Source organism: Acanthochromis polyacanthus, chromosome 13 (assembly GCF_021347895.1).
Source record: "Acanthochromis polyacanthus isolate Apoly-LR-REF ecotype Palm Island chromosome 13, KAUST_Apoly_ChrSc, whole genome shotgun sequence".
Classification (NCBI taxonomy): Eukaryota; Metazoa; Chordata; class Actinopteri; family Pomacentridae; genus Acanthochromis; species Acanthochromis polyacanthus.
This window is the reverse complement of record NC_067125.1, coordinates 36,323,408-36,343,579: the sequence shown is the minus strand read 5'-3', so window position 1 is coordinate 36,343,579 and position 20,172 is coordinate 36,323,408. Positions and strand designations below refer to the sequence as shown.

At 43.2% G+C, this 20,172-nt stretch overlaps 1 protein-coding gene across 1 annotated transcript in view; it reads right to left on the bottom strand.

The window, feature by feature from the left end:
* arhgap35a (Rho GTPase activating protein 35a) overlaps positions 1-20,172 on the bottom strand; it is a 70,548-nt gene that overhangs the window by 8,127 nt on the left and 42,249 nt on the right. Inside the window, 4 exon segments of the mRNA XM_022220856.2 lie at positions 2,324-2,401; positions 8,992-9,133; positions 14,935-15,531; positions 15,534-18,768. Coding sequence (XP_022076548.2) covers positions 2,324-2,401; positions 8,992-9,133; positions 14,935-15,531; positions 15,534-18,653 — 3,937 coding nt within the window. The 5' untranslated portion in view covers positions 18,654-18,768.

Below are 20,172 nucleotides of genomic sequence, written 5' to 3'. Positions count from 1 at the left end.
TGGATTCAATTTATTATTCATGCGTCTCATCTTAATTTGATGGGATTTCAGTCTGTAATAGATGGTATATTGAGGGGCAAAGTGAATAAGAAAGGATTTTGTCAGACAAATTGAGCACTTGTGATGTTTATGGACCAATATTGTGAAAAAAAGTCCTCAAATTGCTCCATGCAACTCAGAGTGTGTCACTTTTGCCTCCCTATCTGGTAATTCAACAGCACGCAGTTCAGACTGTGTGGAAAACAATTTTGAAATGAGCAGAGATAGCAACTGTTATTGAAAAGTGATCAGGGTGTTCATTCACACATGAAGCCAACATGCTCAGATTACCTCTGACTAACTGAAAGGAGTGCACGTTTTAAAGGGGCCAAAATAAACCTCTGACAACCTGACTCATTCTAAAACTATCCATCCATTCTCTATACACCGCTTTATCCTCACTAGGGTTGCGGGGGTGCTGGAGTCCATCCCAGCTGACTCAGTCAAAGGCAGGGGACACCCTGGACAGGTCACCAGTCTGTCACAGGGCTACATATACAGACAAACAATCACACTCACATTCACACCTACGGGCGATTTAGAGTAATCAATTAACCTCAGCATATTTTTGGACTGTGGGAAGAAGCCGGAGTGCCCGGAGAAAACCCACGCATGCACAGGGAGAACATGCAAACTCCATGCAGACAGATCCCAGGCCCACCCCGGGATTCGAACTGGGGATCTTCTAGCTGCAAGGCGAAAGTGCTAACCACTACTCCACTGTGCAGCCCCATTTTAAAACTAGATCTCTGTAAAAAAAAAAAAAAAAACACCTAGCCTTTATATTGATGATTGAAAATGAGCTTAACAACTGTGTGCAAGAATTTGACACAAGTGTAGTAGATTGAAAAAAGTCACAAATAAAGAAAAACTTGAAAAGACGTCTCTTGCTCTTCCTGCTCTAAACTTTGTATTTTCTGCTCTTTTATTGTGCCCTGTTGTATTTGAGTACAATGGAAAATGCAGAAAAAAGTTGACAATTATTCATATTAATAGGCGGAACCTACTAACATTCCGTAAAACAGCAGGGAGGCCCACCTTTATGGAAGAACCAAGCTAGAACTTGTGTATGTTGGTAGCTTTCGATTTATTATCTCTGGTGTATTAGGATATTGTGATCAGCAGTGTCTTAAATAATGCAAATAATGGTCTTTATATTATTTTTGCTTCAATTTGACAAAGTACTTTAATTTGTAAGGGGTTAACTTTTCTACATCAAAACCTTTCTGATATTCCAGGAAATGTATTAAATGAAATTATGTTAAGATATTACAATAATGTAATAAATATGACAAGGGTTACATCCAAATATAATACGCTCATTTCTGGTTCTTTTCAATTACACACACGACTTTTAGACAAGCTTACATAAATATGCTTGCCCTAGAGTTGTAAATTCATCATATTCCTAATATAAATAAATAACAAATAGACAATTATAAAGTTAATTTGAGCGAAGAAAAAGCCCAGAGAGCCAAAAGAGCAAAACCGCTGGAGCACCACTCTAGCAGAGAGAGCATGTGTGTGTGAGCAAGAGACTTAATTAAAAAAGCTATTTTCTGATAACTTTTTACTTTACAAAAGGTAGTCGGTGTAGCAAGAACAGAGGGGAGAGAAAAGTGCTTCAGCTGCGGTTAGCGGGTTCGTGAACAGTCAGAGGAGAGCTCCCATTTGGAAAGTTTCCACGCACGCCGCTTCTCATGCAGCTTTTTCCTGCACTGAGTTCCCTAAATCTTCAGGGAGCTGATGAAGTGCCATCTTCGCTGCGACTACGAGACACCTGCGCTGTAGCTTCACCTGTAATTGTCTTGTCCCATCGGCCCGAGGCTCAAAATGATTCAACGCAGGGTTTCAACCCTGATTACTGGAGTTGGATTTAATCTCAACCAGGCGTGGACGCTCGCATACACACACGCATACACGGGCCATCTTGCTCTGCTATCTATCTCGGCAGCAACATGCTTCATTAACCAAACCAATCTGCAGGCAATTAACTGCCCACGGCAGACAGACACACGCATGGAGACGCACACTGAGGGTGCCTGTGCACGTGCGAGGATGCACACGAGGGCAGATAGACGATTGAGGAGGCAGCTCTGCAGTCTAAAAGGAAGTGAAGGCCAATTCCCTCAGTAGAATTAATGCTCCCTGGTTAATTAAGGAGACTCAGGATTGTTATAGACAGAGGCAGATGTGCGCACGTACACATCTTCATGGCCTTTTCTTCACACGTAAGCATGTCTACACCTGAATGTGTGAGTGCTGTCAGCAGAAAGTAGCACACCTTGGTCGAACTGCCGCTGCATGCTCTCCATCTCTGCTTTGTTCCCGCTGACCCTGTAGATGCCCTCTGTGCTCAACCCTGGAGGAAAGAGAGGGAGGAAAAAACATGTTATTAACTCAGTGTTCTTTTCTCATGTTTAATTTGCAACAAGTAGTAATGGTAACTGTTCAATCCAATCCAAGAAGCCTTTAACATATCATCATGCTGTGTACAGATGCTCTCTCAAGTGCAGAAAAAGCAGAGGCTGTGATTACAGCCTTTCCCCATGTCCCCCTCCATCTAAACACGCTATTAGCACTATTTATTAAACCCATAAAGGGCTCCTGCAGGTCCGCTAAGAGCCCACTGGTGCACTGTGACAAGCTGAAGTTACCTTAGTGCCACTACGCTGTAAAATGGCTTTAAAAAAACGCAGATGCCGTGTGCTTTTTCTTCTCACACTTAGCTTCATTCTTAAGAGGATATTTACGGAGGATTTGCAGCTTTTTCTTAAACAGCCAAAGTACATCCGTATTAGCTAAAGGGCTGCGAAAAGGTTTTGTGCTGGGAAACAGAGGAAAATCGGTGCAGCTGAAATGTACATGTTTTAGGTGTTGGATTACTTATTTAAAGGCAGTTTTATTAGTGCAGGAGTGCAAATTGTACAAGCATAAATAAAGACACGGCAGCTGGAAAAAGCAGGTATAAAATCAGTGCCATTGTTTCACTGAACATACTCAGCAGAACAGTGACAACATCTTAGGTCCATCTAGTCCAGACTACATACGCACTCTGACACCAGCAAAGAATACTGCAGCAGATATGCTTGTATTCATCAAAGCAACAATATGAGACAGAAGAGCAGAAGTTAAACAGTCTGCCATTATTCACATAATTCTCTCTTTCCGTTAGTCGTGCCTCCTGTTCAAATTCATAATTCTACAGACTTTTCAAGGCTCACAGCAGGTGTTGTCTAGCACAACATGACTGAGACCTTCAATTAAATACACATTAAGACAGCCTGTTAGATTTTATTAACCGTTTACAGCAACAATCTATTCTATTATACTTTAATATAATTGGCACTTAGAAAGTTTCAACGACGCATTGATTTTTCATAACTTTTCAATTCAGTCACTGACCATGTTGTTCAGCGGATAAATTCTGACTATGCTGATATTTCCTCACATGTTGTAGAACTCTTATATTTAATTTTTCTGGGGGCATAAAAAGCCCAAATGCATTTTCAAAGCAGTGTGCTCTTTCAAATCACTTAAGTTAAATATTTCAATATTAGAAAAAAAAAAATGTATTTGGAGCTCGACTGCTTTCCAAACATAAGAAAAACCCCACAGAAACATGCCGACAGTAGGCATCAGTTTTCATTTCGCCCTACAAACACCAAAGCCTTCTCATCAGTTTGAAGGGCATATTAGGTTAATATAAAATAAGGATCTATCAAATTTATGACATTACACAATTTATCAGAGCCAGAAACTGTAAAATCAAACAAAGTTTAAACTTTCCAAAAGTTCTTGAACTACTCATCTGTGATGTGCCCTTCGATTGGAAAATGCAACCAAATCTAAGCTTAAAATCGTGATATTTCATCAAAATCATTTCATTCTACATGCGTTCTTTAAAATGTGACAAAAATTCTAAGACTTTTCAGCTGGACTGGGTGAACTACAGGCCGTGTTTACACTGAGCAAATAGGAAACAAGTATGGAAACAAATTAAAAATGTAAGCAGTACAGCAGTAGCCATAAAATAGTTTTTTCAGTATTAATAACACATGTGGGAACTTGTACATGTTGTACACCACAATCCTGGGTAATTTCATTTTTAGTCAAACAAGTAACCAAAGAAATTCAACTAAGTTTTTTTCTCGTATTTATGGCATTCTAAGTTCTCCCTACTTCTAGCCATGGTTGTGCTGTTTTCATAGAGGTGCAGGATTCTAGCCTAGCCCTGCTACACCCATGTTTCTGACGGCACAAGGGTCTAGGCACGCTCGACAGGGAGGGAGGCGGGCTAAAAGGTTGTCTATCAAATCACTCTGCAGCAGTTGGGTAGGTATACAACCAATCAGCGCAACAAATAGGCTCCAAGAGCGCCGGAAATCAGAGGGTGCGGTAGTTCGGTGAAGCCTTATTTATACAGTCAATGGGTGAAGCTCAATATATTACAGACATGTTAACAGAAAGATTATTCAGAGTCGGTGCTAATGGAGCTCAACGACTGTTGTCGTTTTTGTTGTCAACCCTGGCAGAGAATTAAATTCGTTGCCATGGGTTGTCTAGCACGGCTAGGCTAGTCGTTTCCAGTTGTTTCTGTCAGAATCGTCGCGCCTCTGTCGTCACTTAGTTACGCCCGCCTTCTGACTCTACACTTCATGGTGATTGGTCCGGCCAGTTTTAGGAGAATCCAGCCTCGAGCCTTATGGAGGGTAACTAGACCCACCCTGGCAGAGAATTAAATTTGTTCCCGTGGGTTGTCTAGCGCGGCTAGGCTAGCACGATTCTATATTGTAGTGAAAAAAAGAGCCCACAGTCGGGAAAAATGTGTCAGGAGAAAAAACTGCTCACAAACTTGAGGTTCAGAGGGTGAACACATTAGGTGAACTGCAGTTGGGCATTTTCATACCTTTAGCCTGAAAAAGTAAGAAAGTGGTATTTTGCACCATTAATGTTAATTTGCTGTAGGTTTTGTTAATATCCTCCTCGGCAAAACATCCATGTACTCAGACACGGAAAACACAAGTAACCAAGTCAAAGTAGGCCAGTGGCAGAAAGGAAAGGCCTATGGATGACTGGTATGAATGAAACTTCACTTCAATTTGGTTCATTAATAGTTTTTTTTTCCAATTTACGACAAAGATAACGCTCCACCTCCCACCCTCCACCCTCCACCCTTGAAATTCTCTTTCCGCGCTCACACTTTGGTGGCGATATGGGGGAGACAAAAAGCAGTCCGGAGGGAGTGAGGGAGATAGGAGTGGCAGAAAAAAAAAAGATGAGATAGGGAGAGGCAAGGGAGGAAATGAGAGAGCTCTCAGTCAAGGCATACAACATCGATCTCCTCCTTCTACCAATCAATTATCCACAAAAGCTTTTCTAGCCAGACACTAGGAAAACAGGGATGGGAGGAGAGATAGGGAGAGGGAGTAGTGTTGCAGTGGTGGGGTGAGAGAGTGAGAGATAGGGGTAAAATAGGACAAGCACCCAAGGATGGGAAAAGATAGCGAGGGAGGTGTGAGGACGAAAAGGAGTGAAAGTCGGACTGATGAAAGAGAGAATGAGAAAAAATAAAGGGATTAAGATAAAGATGGATATATAGAGGAATGGGAAGCTACATCAAAGACGGGGGTTACATGAAGATGAAAGGAATGTAACAGGAGCCAAGAGGCAGTGGGAGGGTCAGAATAGAATAAAATAATAATAATTCCACAGTGAAAGCTTGAGAAGGTGATCTCGCTAAAACTGAATCCTCCTCCTCCTCCTCCTCTATAGTTGAGGAAAGCACCAGCAAAGTCAATGCAAATAAAAAGAAAAACAAATCTTCAACCTCTAACAAAGTCTTCTTCCATTCTTTGGGGTTATTATAAATCCATACACTGTGCACATTAGGGGAAATAAATCATCACTTTATCAGATTTGGTGTCCATATCTTTATGCATCATTTATAAATAGGATCAAAACCTAAAAATACACTCATCTATGGTAACTTCACAGCTTCCAGCAGCTCTTAAGTGGCCAAAAACATGCCTGTGGTCCCGCAATCACACAAACTCTAATAGTGTGATAAATGCTCCCTCAGTTAGCATTAGTTCCTGCAGCGTGTTACTGTCTGACACCAATCCAGCTGATCCCACATCAGCCCAGAATCCCAGCCGCTCTCCGGGTTCAGCAGCCCAGAGGCTGATTTCATAGTTCACCATGGAGACAGGCAGTCGCTGGGTGCTGCCCTTTTCGTCGCTATGGAGGCTCCTACAGCCAGCAGATATGCCTGCACACGCTAACACACATTCATCACCTCGGTGCCCATGAGCAGAACACACTGCGACTACCACGCTGGGAGAAAGCCTGAACTGAGAAGAGATAACAGCAGTCACTACGGATTGATTTTATATAGCTGCTTTTCTACAAGCTCAGAATGCATGAAAATAACACAAAATACCACATCCACTTCTATTATTCTCAAGGACAAAAGGAGCGAGCTATGAGACATGAATAAGAGATCCAACAAAGAATAAGACTTTAAAATAAGAATGATATAAACAGAAAAAAAAAACTCATTTTATTCACTGCACCGTCTTTGTGTTGCCACCAAAAATTCTGAATATGAAGAATGCAGCTGTTTTATGTGTACAATTAAAATGTATAGAACTGGAGGATTGTGGGTGACATTTACACAGATAGGAATAAAGGCAGGAACACTGGGTTTGGGTTTAAGCTAGCTATGAGTATTTTTATTGAGCAAAAAGGAAAAGAAAAGAATGTAGGTCAAAACAGCAGGTCCAAGGTCGGGCTGACAACGTCACCCATTATCAGCTCACACTACAGTGACAAACACAGTGTCAGCGCTGTACGGTAATTTCCTGCAAGTGCCATTATATCCACAGATCATAGACACAGATATGGGATAAGTAAAGTCTGACTTACAGCAACAACAACCAGAACTAAATAGCACATTGTATCTCATTTCCCCTTCCAGTCCCAGAAATTCTCAGTGTGGGTCTGTCCCACATGTGTCAGCATGTAAACAAAGTATACACAATATACACAAACACACACAGTGCACTGGTTAGTAAGATGTGCAGGGCTGCATTCTTTACACATGCATACACTTGCAAATAACATTTGAAGAAGCTAAACACACATAGAGAACAACTGAGACCAAACTCTTCCAATTTCTTGGCTTGTGATATTGATCAAACAGAGAGAGATATGGGGCAGAATATTACCTGGAAAAAACATACCCAGACAAGTGAAATAAAGGAGAGAAAGCAACGAAGGGGAAGTCAAGACAGGGAGAAAGAAATACATGAATTGAGAGAGGTGACAATAGGATGGGGGAGAAAGAGAAATGTGTGTTAGCAAAGAGATGAAAGAAATCAAATCTGACAAGTGCAGGTACTCAGAGTGATGGAGGGAGAAGGATGAGTGGATCAGAAGAAAGAGGTAGAGAAACAAGGACACGAGAAATAAAAGAGGAGGGAGAGGAAACAGAGGATTAGGAGGAATACTAAAAGGAGCGAGTGAGGATAAGAGGTGGAAAATACCTCCAGAGGAGCAGCAAATTCACTCTGCACAACAGCGCGTATGTCTGCATATTCAACCAGTTTTTTTCTCCCAACTGCTGTGACTGCTCCAGTTAACATGTTAACAGGGTGAGGTGAAATCTAATGCAATGCCATGTTATCAAGAGCTTTGTTTCTACACGGAGGAAGAAGGTGGATGTTTTGCGAGGCCACAATAATCCACAAATACAGCCTTTTAATCTGGGCAGAGACTACAGTGGAATGCATTGGCATGTCAGTAAAGAACAGGGGTGTTTTGAGAAACTCACTCGCCCAAATGCAACTCGAGCTAGGGAAGATTAAAAAAAAAGAAGCTTTAGCAACCACAGTGATAGTTTTACGAAGCATTAGGTGAGAAAATGTAATATAAACCACTGATGCCATGTCATGTGCACTTTTTCTGGGAATTTAGATCGAGGCATCGTGACTTCGCTAAAATCTAAAATCCTGGTTATGACCCAACTAAGAATAGAAAGACGAGTGCAAATATCTTAACACAAGCATCAACCCTGCGTTAAGTTGCCTCTGGTTTAGTGGAACAGCTGGTGACGGAGTGAGAGGAAAGCTGGCAGTCGGAGGGCAGTGGGGCACCAGAAGAGCCTGGCAGGGGGTTTGGCATCTGGGCAAAAGGGTAGCAAGGTTAGAGGAGGCTATCTATCCACATCTGTGCTCCCAGAGAGGAGGTTTGGGTGGCTGCTGGCACCAGACTAAAGACCTGTTAGCTAAACACAGTGGTGCACACTTTAATCTATGCTGGTGAGAGTATTTCCGTTAAAAACGACACACTACTCTACACTGCAAGTTCATCTCTTCTTGTCACACTAATCCGACTTGCTCTAAAGTTGGGACAAAATACTGAGAATGGAAACAGCAGCTATGATGTTCTTTTTTGATGCTTTCACTTGGGAACCAGTTGGGAGACACTAACTCGAGATTTATGTTACATGTTAATACAAACAAGGCACAGCTTCATCCATTCATCTTTATTTTGCTTTCTTTACTATTTAAGCGATCAAAAAGTAAGTTAACATCCTTTATTCATGTCCCTGCTGGTGCCCACCTGTAAAGCCTGCAGCTCAGACACAACCATCTATCAAACCTGAACAAAGAATCAGTGAGACATAAAGAAAGCATGTGCACATGAACACAAAGGCTGCGTGTGAATTAAGGCGGATGACAGTACGCAGCAATCCCACCAGAGAGGAGGATTAAGATAAGGAGGAAGAGAATGCAGCAGAAGAGAAGAAAGCAAAATAAATGGAGGCAGGTATAGCACATGCAGAGGCAGAATGGATCCTTTGAAATCCTTTTATGAGAGCTAATACCTAATTGAGTGAAAACAGCAGCCTGCGATGCGTCTGGATGCTATTAAGCAGCGGATTCTTACCTGTTGTTTCGATAAAACGGATGCACTTCTCGATGAAGATGGGGATGGGTCTCTCGAGGGAGACCACGGTGGTCAGTGGCATGCCAAAGTAGTTGCTTTCGATGGGTTTTGAGATAGAATACCTGGGTTTGGGTCGTGGTTTCTGTGGGGGGGGGATGGAAGGAAAAACAGATTAGTTGGAGCAGTCAGAGAAAAAAGCATCAACATTATTTGAGAGGACTGACATTGGCAATGAAACCGAGCCTCGAGGCATTGTTCTCGAAATGGCTCGATTCAGATGGAAAAGAACACGACTGTATTTAAAGGTGTGTTTTTCGGTTTAGCAACCACTGGTGAAAAGACATTCACAACCGTCCCGCACATTCCTTAAACTGATAAGTAACCATACATTCCTGTCTTGAGCAATGTTCTGTGCATCACTGAGATACATATCGCCCTGATCTCTTCATTCTTACCCTCCTTCCTCTGGCATTCTCTTTCTCTCCACTACTGCATTGCAGCTCTCAGACAATAAAACTCTCTTATTCATTGTTTAATTACTTTCCAACCCCTGTTATTCTCCTGTTAAGAGACCTCTAATACACTCCTGCAACTTTCTCTGCCTGCCTCCCCATATAGCTGAGGCATCAGCGGTAATTGTACTGTTCTTTAATGGTGTTCAGTGGGAATGTTTTGAAGGCCCCTGAGGCCTGGATCTCTAGTAAGTCTGTCAGCCCCCTGAGGCAGTGCCCTGGCAGGCTGGGTGGTAAGTCAGGGATGCATGGTTGGCTAGACACATCGACTGTGGGAGCAGTGCAGGCCTGACAGACAGACACAGGAAAGGAAAGCAGAGGAGTGCTCATTAGAGAGAAGAAGCCTGGCGTGCCCTCTGCTCCAGATACTGGCCTCACTGCACTCCAACAAACATTTTCGATAGCACATATATACGCACTCACTCACAATGCTACTCTAGGAAACAAGTAGAGAAACATTCATTAAGCCCGGGAACATCAACAAAGGCTCACCTGAACCTTTTCTGCATCGCCTGTTGTTTTAGCATTTAGTGAATTTACTTTTGTTTCTAGTGTATTATTAGGCTTCCATCTATAGGAGCAAGTTAGTATTATTACATATGAATACTGCAGATGAGTTTGCCATTGATTATGTGCAGGGCATACACGTTTAATGGCCAGCACTGCTAAGTCTGGCTTTTAACATTAACTTTAAATCTTCAAAAAGCTGCCAAAATTACATAATACATATCATCGCTACAAGCTGCTGAAACTGGAAAAATTGTTATATTTTCATATTTCTGACAGTCCTTGACTATTCATCTTAGACTTACTGTTTAAATGGAAAACTGAACCAAATCCTACCTTAAAATCGGGATATTTAATTAAAAGCTCCATTTTATATGTCTAATTTAAAAATGAGCACAAAAGAAATTGTTTCCACAAATCTAATTCTGTAGTAAAGAAAAAATTCTGCACTCATCAATGCAACCGTGAAGCCATTAGTGACTGAACAGTAATGACAAAATATAGGGACTTACCAGCTAAACTGGGTTGAACTGCAGGCTGTGATTACACAGCACAAATAAGAGACAAGTATGAAAACAATATCTATTGTGTATATAGATAAATATATACACAGTATATATATATATTTTCCCCCAATACTGTCACTAGTGGGCACTTGGGAAAATGCATTTTGATTACAGCTTTTTAAAAATTTTTGTAAAGCAAATAATCAAAGAATTTCAACGCTTGTTTATACTTTTTTCATGATGTATGGCATTGCAACGTTGTTTTACTACACAAAAGAGATGTTTGAGTTTACTCTAATTTGAGTCATGGTCGTGATGTTTCTACAGATGTGCAGGACTTTACAGCAGCCCACAGTGAATAAAAACGTAGCAGGAGCATAAAACACTTGGGGTTCAAAGGCTTTCTTCGGTAGCTAAAACAGAAAATAACATATATTTCAATTACATCCAAAAGTGACAAAACACACAAAGAACATGTTTGTTGCTATTTTGCTTTCAAGTATTGGTATTGATATTGACCATATAAAGATCTAATTTCATTCAGGCTGTTTTTGTCTAGGATGTTTTTCAATTAAAAAAACTACAATCAAGTCAAATCAATCAAGCTGATGAAAGCAGAACCTGCGCTGAAGCACGTTGGTTACACAACTGCAGCCCAGTTATCTTTCTATCATATCCCAACACCGACAGCTTCCGAACTGGAATTCCTTCACTTATCGCTCACTCTACCTTCTCCACCGCCAAACCTCTATGATAAGTCTTTTCTCAACATACAAGACGTCTAAACACTTGTGGCCGGTGCAGCGGTTTTACATCTGCGCTGTACATGTGAAGTGTGTTTCTGTGTTCACACGACACCCACATGAAGCTTTATTGGAAACAAAGGGGAAGTGATAAAAGATTCTCTCTACACAAGTTGTGTTATTAGAGCTCGCTGCCTGATCGGGTTTTCTTCTTTTTTTAGCTCCAAGAAGGAGCTCATAATTTATTTGTGTCCTATCACACTGACTATGTTGTATATCTGTGCCCTATCTCAGCTTAGCAGACTGTCTCTATACTTCCCTCCTCCTCCTTCTCTCCTGCGCCCACTTTTCTCCCTCACTGTCTTCTCCCCCTGCAGTTTTGCCTTCTGGCCACTCCTTTTAGTTGCTGACTGAGACAGGATACGTTGCCAGCGCTGAGAAGACAAAACAGACCTCTACCACTAAAGAAAAACAAAACACATCCGTAACAATAACATACAGACACCATGGTGAGCGTATACATACACTGCACGCTGTAGGAGGCAGAAACACAAGGATGTGTTATGGTTCAATCATAACTCTCATTTCGCTCCATCTCCATTTTATTTTCTTTCTGCGGCTGTGTTCTCGCTTTTTACTTTGACTGTCTCCCTCCCTCTTGTTTCTTGCATGAGGACACAAGACGAACTAGGTGACTGAGGAATTTAAAACATTCCTCTTGCTTGGCTGAGGAGGTTTGAAAAAAAAAAAGCTGCAGAAGACAGAGGGAGAGAGGAAATGTTTCCGGCCTCTTATTGAGGGAGGGTGATCAGGACAGACACAGTTGGCCGTTGCCTGAGGTAAAGGGGGGGAAGGGGTTTAAAATGGGCTCAGAGTCTAATTTTAATTATTTGTTCCTGCTCGTCTTGACTCACAGTGGTAGACAGTGCCCTGAGGCTGCGGTCAGGAGAATGTTTACTCCACATAAAGCCGAACCTTCACCTAAAACACGACTTGAAAATCAGACTTTGCGCTAAGCCTGACAAGTCACACTAGCAGGGGTTTCTGGTTCGGGTCACTGCTACAATACATCTCCCCAAGATGACCAAGTAACTCAATAAAATGTCATCCTGAGGGGCTTTCAGGGTGCAGCAGATTGAAAATGGACTCTTATCTTTGAAACAGCTGCTCAGAAAATAGGTGATGGAACTTGATCACTTTGTTACAACCACAATTAAGCCATAATGGCCTGTAATGTGGGTATCCAGATCCCAGATGTGCTGTAGGGCACAAATCAGAGGCACTAATTAGACTAATGATGACGACACGGATCTACACTCTGCCGGCCTCAGTTTACTTGGGGGATTTGTTTTGAAACATGAAGGCTGATAATGTGTCATGTGATACTTTATTGATCACCCTTTCGTCTTGCCCCCTCCTGCAGGGACGGGGTCAGAGCACGGGGTCGGGCAGAAGTCAGAGTTACTGGAGCTTCACTTGTCCACTTCACGGGCAGTCTCTCTGATCGACAAACTACACTGATGCCTTGTGTTTGAGTTGTTTTTCAGGAGCACAAATGGCATCAGGCACTAGAGAATGCAGTCGAGGCAGCTGAAGTATGTGTGAAGACAGCTTCTATGCAGGTACTTGGACATCACAGCTGAGTGTGTGAAAACATTAATCATCCTCCTCCTGTTCCACCCTACTGACAGCCATGGTAATTATCACAGACGCACAAGCACAACATACACAGCTGTAACTCTTGTTCAGCTGGCACTTCTGTACCACACCACGTGTGCGAATGAACAGCATACCGGGCTGATAAGCCTAACAGTGTAAGGTCAAAAAGCTTCACTGCAACATGGCTGAGAGACAAGCACAGAAAGCAAGAGGACACGGGTTAGACAGAAGCTGAGTAAAGGGGGAGATACCTGCGTCTGCAAATAAAACCTCTGGCAGAAATGTAAAAACAAAAAGGAAAGAGATATGAGGACAACATAATGGGGTGAGAGAAAAAAATAGTGGGACAGGAAAGTGAGCAGCAAAAAGTATGAATCAGCAAGAAGAGAAGACAAACACTGAATGTGAGAGAATGAAAGGAAGGAAGCATAGAAAGCCAAACAGACAGGGAAGAATTGGAAGTCTCTGGAACAAGTTGAGAAGTTTTGGTGCATAACTCACTGCGGCAACACAACAGCGAACAGCAAACAACACTGCCGTAACTTAGAGACAACAGTCAATCACTATCTTAGTAATGTCACATGCATGTTGCCAGTTTGAGACTACTTAGTCTCTTACTCAGAAATAACGGCATTCTGTCATTCAAACATAGCTCACTGAATGTTTTTTGCTGTTTTACTCAAACATCTAATAACAGACAGAGAAAGGCTCTATAAATCTGTACATGTAACACATGTACACCCACCACTTTTAACAGCATTTAATGTTAGTACACTGTAATCCTGTGATGGCACACATTCCAGTCTGGTGCCTTGTTGAAAGTGATGTGTAAATGTTAATAGGCCTGACCAAGGGAGGCAGCTGTTGCGACTTTTGCAGAAAAGTTTCGAATGTGCTCATTCAGACATGTAGCTGACATGTTTAGATGTAGTAGATTACTGAAAGGGCCACAATAGTAGCCTCACTAAATACGAGCCTGAAAACATGGTGACTAAAATCAAATTTTGTAAATTATACAAGGACTATAAAGGAAGGTTTTAACTTTGGACACAAACACAATTGTGAGGAGATTCTTACCATTTATTGTTATTTTTTCCTTTTGCTTGTTAGTGCTGTCGTTTCCTCAACAGCAGGAATGTTTGCAACTAATTTGCTGAGATATAACATTAGCTTTAATTTGTTTCACGTGTCACTATAGAAACAGCTGGAAGTTGGAGGCGGATGTTTCCAGCATCTCACAGAGGATAAATGTCCAACATCATTAAGCCAGCTCTCATATAACGGGAAACCTGACACAACCAGACACATGTGCACAAACAGATAAAACAGCACAGTGTACACTGGGCTCTGTCTCTATTCATTAAGATTTTCTGCTTTCTGGTATAGACATTTACTGACTGGAGATGGTTTCTTTTTCCTCTGATGATCTGGCTAGTTTAGAAGGCTCCCACAGAGCGGTCAGGGACAAATATGGCAGACATGCTTTCAGAGGAACCCCAACAGTATGTCATGTTTTCACTGGGCTAAGCTTCACAGAGTACAGAGATTATACTGGACTCATTAGTTATTCCTTGACTTTAGCAATAAACAGAGTTATCTACCAAAGCAAACAGGTGTTGAATCTCAGCCAAGAACTAATTATACTGGGGATTATCGACATTTTTATACATTCTGTCTGTAAACAAATTCTTGTGCATACATGCAGGCAAAGTGGTTTAAGTGCACAACCTCCTGTACTGCAGAGTTAGCCATTATATATGGCTGACAGTGTTTTTTCTTAAAAAATCATTTTCTAGTATCAAAAAGTTACTGAGGTAATACAGTATTTTAAAATGTAATTGAACAATGGATGTGTTCCACAATAAATATGCAACCGTATGTAAAAATTTTTGTTAACTGCTGTGTTAGAAGTAGTTTAATCAACTAAGAAATTTAAAATGTGCCCAATTTAAGAGTTTACATATTTTTAGTCTTTTCACCAGTATGTCACTCAAACAGACGAACATGCACACTAACCTTTGTATTTCTGCGCAGGCTCTTGAGAATATTTCTCCTTTTCGGATCCTCACTCTCCTCAATGGAGTCTTTCTGTGCTCCTCCGTCATCCTGGCTAATCTTGGGTGGACCCCCCATCTCATCATCACTGCCCAGAGAGAAGCTTGTCCTAAAATTGCTGAACTTCCCAAGCCGTTTGGATCTGTCTCTATAAAGCTTAGGCTTTACATGAATGGCAGACAACTTTCTCCTGCGCTCCAATGAGCTGCTATCAGCCTCGCTGTCTGATCCATTCCCCCCAGCACTCCCATTGGAGTGACCCTTGTTGGCGTTGCGGATGGTGATAATCTTGCCCTGTGTGCTGTCATGAGGGACAGAGTAAATGTTCTCCTCTTCTGTGGGTCTAGGTTTGCTCACAGCATCCATGGGCTCCGCATAGTCTGAGGGGTCATAGCCACCATCGCTACCTGGTGCCCATGTAACAGTTTGGGGCAAAGAGCGGCGGTTGGTGCCTCCCTGCTGGTCCATGTATGGGCCAAGATTAACCTTACGGACGGGTTTGGGCTTCACTTGTGGAGGAACCTTGTTGTTCAGCTTGCTCTCAAAGTGCTGAGCTCAGAAATGACAGAGAATGTATCACTTGAATCCAGATCTGGCAGCTTGTAGCTTCCCAGGTGGGAGCTGAGACTATCCTCCCTCTGGGTAGGGTAAGGTGGTGAAGGGTCAATATCATCCTCTGAGTCCAAAAGAATGTTAACTGGACTAGGAGAACCACAGCGAGGGCTGATACTCTCATTGGTACATGCCTCTGCCACATTGTCATACATGTGTGTGGCTTCAACAATAGTGCGCTTCTCTATGACCTCTTTGAAGAAGGGTTGGAAAAGGTCTATCTTATGAAGTCCCCCTACTACCCCACCATGTCCACATATTACTGTGTTAAATCTGGCCTCTATTTCATGGGCCAGTTCCTCTCCCTGACTGACTTGCTCCTTCGCTGATTCTGAGTCTGTCAATTCCATCTGACTCTCTCCTACTGCTAGCAACTGGACTGGTATGATGTCTTGGACCTCACACAGGAAAGCACATAATGTCTCCATGGAGGCCTTTCGGCGGGCAGAGTAGACTGCAATGTAGCCATGGACCAGACCAGTCTTGCGGAGGGAGAATGAGGAATGGAAGGACAGCAGTGACAGCTCCATGTTCTGCTTCTGACCTCCTAAATTAAGATCCAGCAGAACAGAGGTGCCACTGCTGAGACTGGAGGCGGGACGACAATGCTGTGGCAGAAGGAAGGGAGCAAGGAGTTGGTCTAGGTCGTACGTGTCTCCACACATAAGGCAGATGACTATCCTCAAGTCTGCCTCAAGCGCTGGCTGGGACTGAGAGTCTCTGAAGGCAGAGGATGGTGGAGGTAAGGGAGGGGAGCTGCTACCTATGCTTCTCCGTGATTCTAGGAGGCCCTTCAGCATCTGGCTGATCTGCTTCTCATTGACATTGCGGCCATAACCCATGCCAGGGGAGGCAGGGTCTAGGTAGGCACACTGCAGCTTTCCAGCCACCTGCTGCCCTTGCTGTATAAGAGTTTGAGCTGTCTCTCCCCCAATATCCCCTATGGACCCGACCCCCCGCTTGGTGAACAGAAGGAGGGACAGTGGGAGCTGCGCTAAGCTGTTTTCCCTTTCCCTTCGGCTAATAGTTGACTCTCTAAGCTTCTCTATGCTCTCAACAACATAGGAGAGGGATTCCTTTGAATTGTACAAACATAGGCAACCATGGGGTGTGAAGGTTGGTGTGTGGAAAGAATTGACTGGCAGACGTACATTACCCTCTATGGGACGAAGAGCTAACTCATACAACTTGCCATCTAACACGTACCTGTCGTCACTGGTGCACAAGGCTCTTATCTCATTCGCCATTTCTCTAGCTAGCCCATCTCTCCCCAGGATGACAAGATTTATCCGCTCAGCCCTCCCTCCCATCCAGTCTGATGATGGGTAGCGAGTGGGGAATCTGGATGCCAGTATCTGCTCTATCTTACTGTCCACACAGTGAGGGCTGTTGGGACAAGTATCCTTTGTTGGGTGGTAGACAAAGTGGATATGTTTCAATACTAGAGCATCCCTTTCTGCCTGTAGCTTCTGCAGAGCTTTAAATCTTTGCTCCTCGCCCAACAGCTCCTGAATGGCTCCCATTTTCTCTTTACTTGGTTTTGCATCCACTTCTAGCTCATAAAACAGCTCAGAGTATTCAAGAAGCAGTTCCTGAAAGTCCTCTTTGGCCCGGTCAATGATTTCCTTCTGATGTTTGTTGTAGATATCCAGATATTCAACTTCATCGAGCCACTGGTAGAACTCTTCATTCATGATGAAGCTTCGGGCCTCCTCCCACGGTTTCCCTGGTGTGATGAAAGGAGAGACACTTAGCTTCTCCTTGAACTCCCATCTTATCTCTGCCCTTTTGCGCTCATTCCTTAGCTGCTCCAGATGGGCCTCATAGATAGCTTCAGCTGCTGGGGTCTCCAGGAGGTCCTGGGGGATTCGATCGTCCTCCATGTTATCAATATGTGGTGTGATCTCCCAAGGTGTATCGTCTAGCACTACAAACCACTGGGAGAAATCTCTCTTTGTCTCCAGTACTTTCTGAACCCCAGACCAGCTCAGATGGTCTATCTCACTCAACTCTGGCAACAGTATAGACAGGGCCTGTGGCAGAGTACTTAGATAGGCTTTCCTGCGTTTCTCTATATGCTCTTGTTTCAGTCTATGCACGTGCTGCTGGAAGAGCTTCTTGGCTTTAGCCGTGCCCTCAAGGAAAACATATTCCTTGTACTCGGGGGCTGTCTGCATTCGGCGACTGACCGCTGGCCACGTCTCATTGTGGTTCTTCACAATTCGGTTGACCAGCCACTCATAGCGGTCTTTGGCAGAGGCAATCTGTTGACTCTGCTGTTTCAGTGCCTCAAAGTAAGGGATAATCTTAGGCTTTCCCCTACTCTTGTCTATTAGCTGAACCAGTGTAAGAAAGGCTAGGTCAACATTGACATTAGAGCGTGCTGATGTTTCTACCACCTGTAGGTTCTTCTTGGCTAGGGCAAAGGTGTGCGAGTCCTTAATATAGCGCTCAACTCCTTCATCACATTTGGTGAGAACCAGTACCACAGGCTTCTTCGTTTTGGCTAACTGGTTATATAGGTTGGTAACAAACTTCATCTGGTCCTCAAAGCTACGATTCATACCCCTGCTAACATCCACACAGAGTAAGAAGCCATCCACCATAAGCTTGCCTTCAGGCATCTGCTTCTGCTCAAAGTCCTGCTCCAGGCCCAGCTGATCTGTGCAGAAGTACATCAGCTTTTCAGCCGAAGCCAGCTTGGTGGAAGCTGCCCTCTTGATGTAAGGCTGGAGCGCCGTGCTACGGTGCGGCTGGAACGTCTGATCGTCGATGAATTCCGTCTGCTCCACCACATTCATACGGCATTCTGGTCCCTCCTCCACCGTTCTCCCAGCCTCTCCCCAGAACAGGAAGTGGTCATTGTTCACCACGCGGCCTCCAAAGTCACTGGTGCTGAGAACGGACGTGTGATCCAGATAGAAGTCATCCGCACTTGGTCGGACAAAGCGGTTAGACAGGCAGGACTTGCCCACACCACATTGGCCTTTCTCCTTCTCCGTGCCGGACAGCCCAACCACGACCAGGTTGTAGGTGGGTGCCCGGACATCTTGCTTTTTGGCCATCATCGTCGCTGGCAGAGGCTCATCCTGCCATGCTGGCTGCTAGCTCTAGGGAGAGGAGAAGGCTGCCAATGAAGCAGGGCTTCCATGCAAGAGGAGCTCACTGGGTGGAGGTCTGGCCCTGCATGATAGGGAGAGAGAGAGAGAGAGAGAGAGAATAAGGAGATAAAATTAATCTAGAGAAAAACAGAAAAAGCAAAAGTATTCTTTATTATTAGAGAGCTATTGTGTCTCTCATCTAAATTCCTACTATGTGCCTATGGCCTGTTAATAATGTTTAATCTGTGATCCTATTTCTCCACTGAATGTTTCCTGAAAAGATTGAGGTCAGTGGCAAAGCTGCTGGAATGCTGCACATTACTTAACCCAGCTGTAGCTCAGTTAAAGGCAATTTTTCCCAGTTTAACTCATTTAACTTTAATGCTGCTAAGACTGCAGCGCTACAAGCGGTGCCTTCCACATTTTATTCTCTTGTTCATTGAGACTCGATATATGTTTCAGCTTATTATCTGATCTAGCAGTACAGATGATCACCTCCCTATCAGCAACATTAGAATAAAGCTATGTCGGGTTTTCACTATCGACGCAACAGACACATGAATGTACACACAACCACCAGCACACACTTGTGGAAACAGGCACACTAAGCTCCCTGCACCCCCAAATGAAAGACACACAAGATGAAAGGAGATAAGTGTTCCAGAGCTAAAGTTACTAATTGGCCAACTAGGGAAAGCCATCTGCATTTTAAAAGGCTGCATTGCCTGTTGGCTGACTTGTCTCCATCAAAAACATGTTTTCCTATGTTTCTTACCAAACAGATCAGAGATAGCTGCTATACCAGCACTAATGCCATACATATTTACTTAAAGCAACAAATTGGTGCATAGTGGGCAAGAAAAAGGCCCATGCACCTAGGAACGCAGAGGGCTGCATGACTGGCTGATCTCAATGTAATTTATTCCATTTATAAATCAGAGCTAAAAATAAATTAACAAGAGCGAGAGGATGACGGATGCTCTTTATGAAATGGCCCTCTCTGACAGCACAATTTGTAAGAAACAAAATCTTCCCAAGCTGCGAGACAGCCGGCATACACAGGCTCGGAGTATTAGACCACCCCCTCCATGTCATAACTTAGGCATTAATGTAGTAAAACAGACATTAAAACCACTATTAATCATGAATAGCTCTTTTGACAGAGAGCACAAAGGAAGACAAAGCCTTCATTGCAGCTGAATTGAGTTTGTCAGACAACAGAGAACTGTGGATTTGCAAAGATGAACTTCAAAGTCCAACACTGCTACACCAGAGGGGTAGACAATGAAAAGGAAATGGTAGGAGGAGTAAGAAACTCATTACAGAGGAACACACAGTAGATAAAAAAGGCAACCTCACACCTGCCATGTATCGACTACTGCATATTCTGTACACCGCATTTCTGAGTTTTATTTGAAAAGCTGAGCACCGCTAATCGAAATTCAAAGCTGGCAGTTACGGAAAAGCGCTGAAACCCTGCATTTCG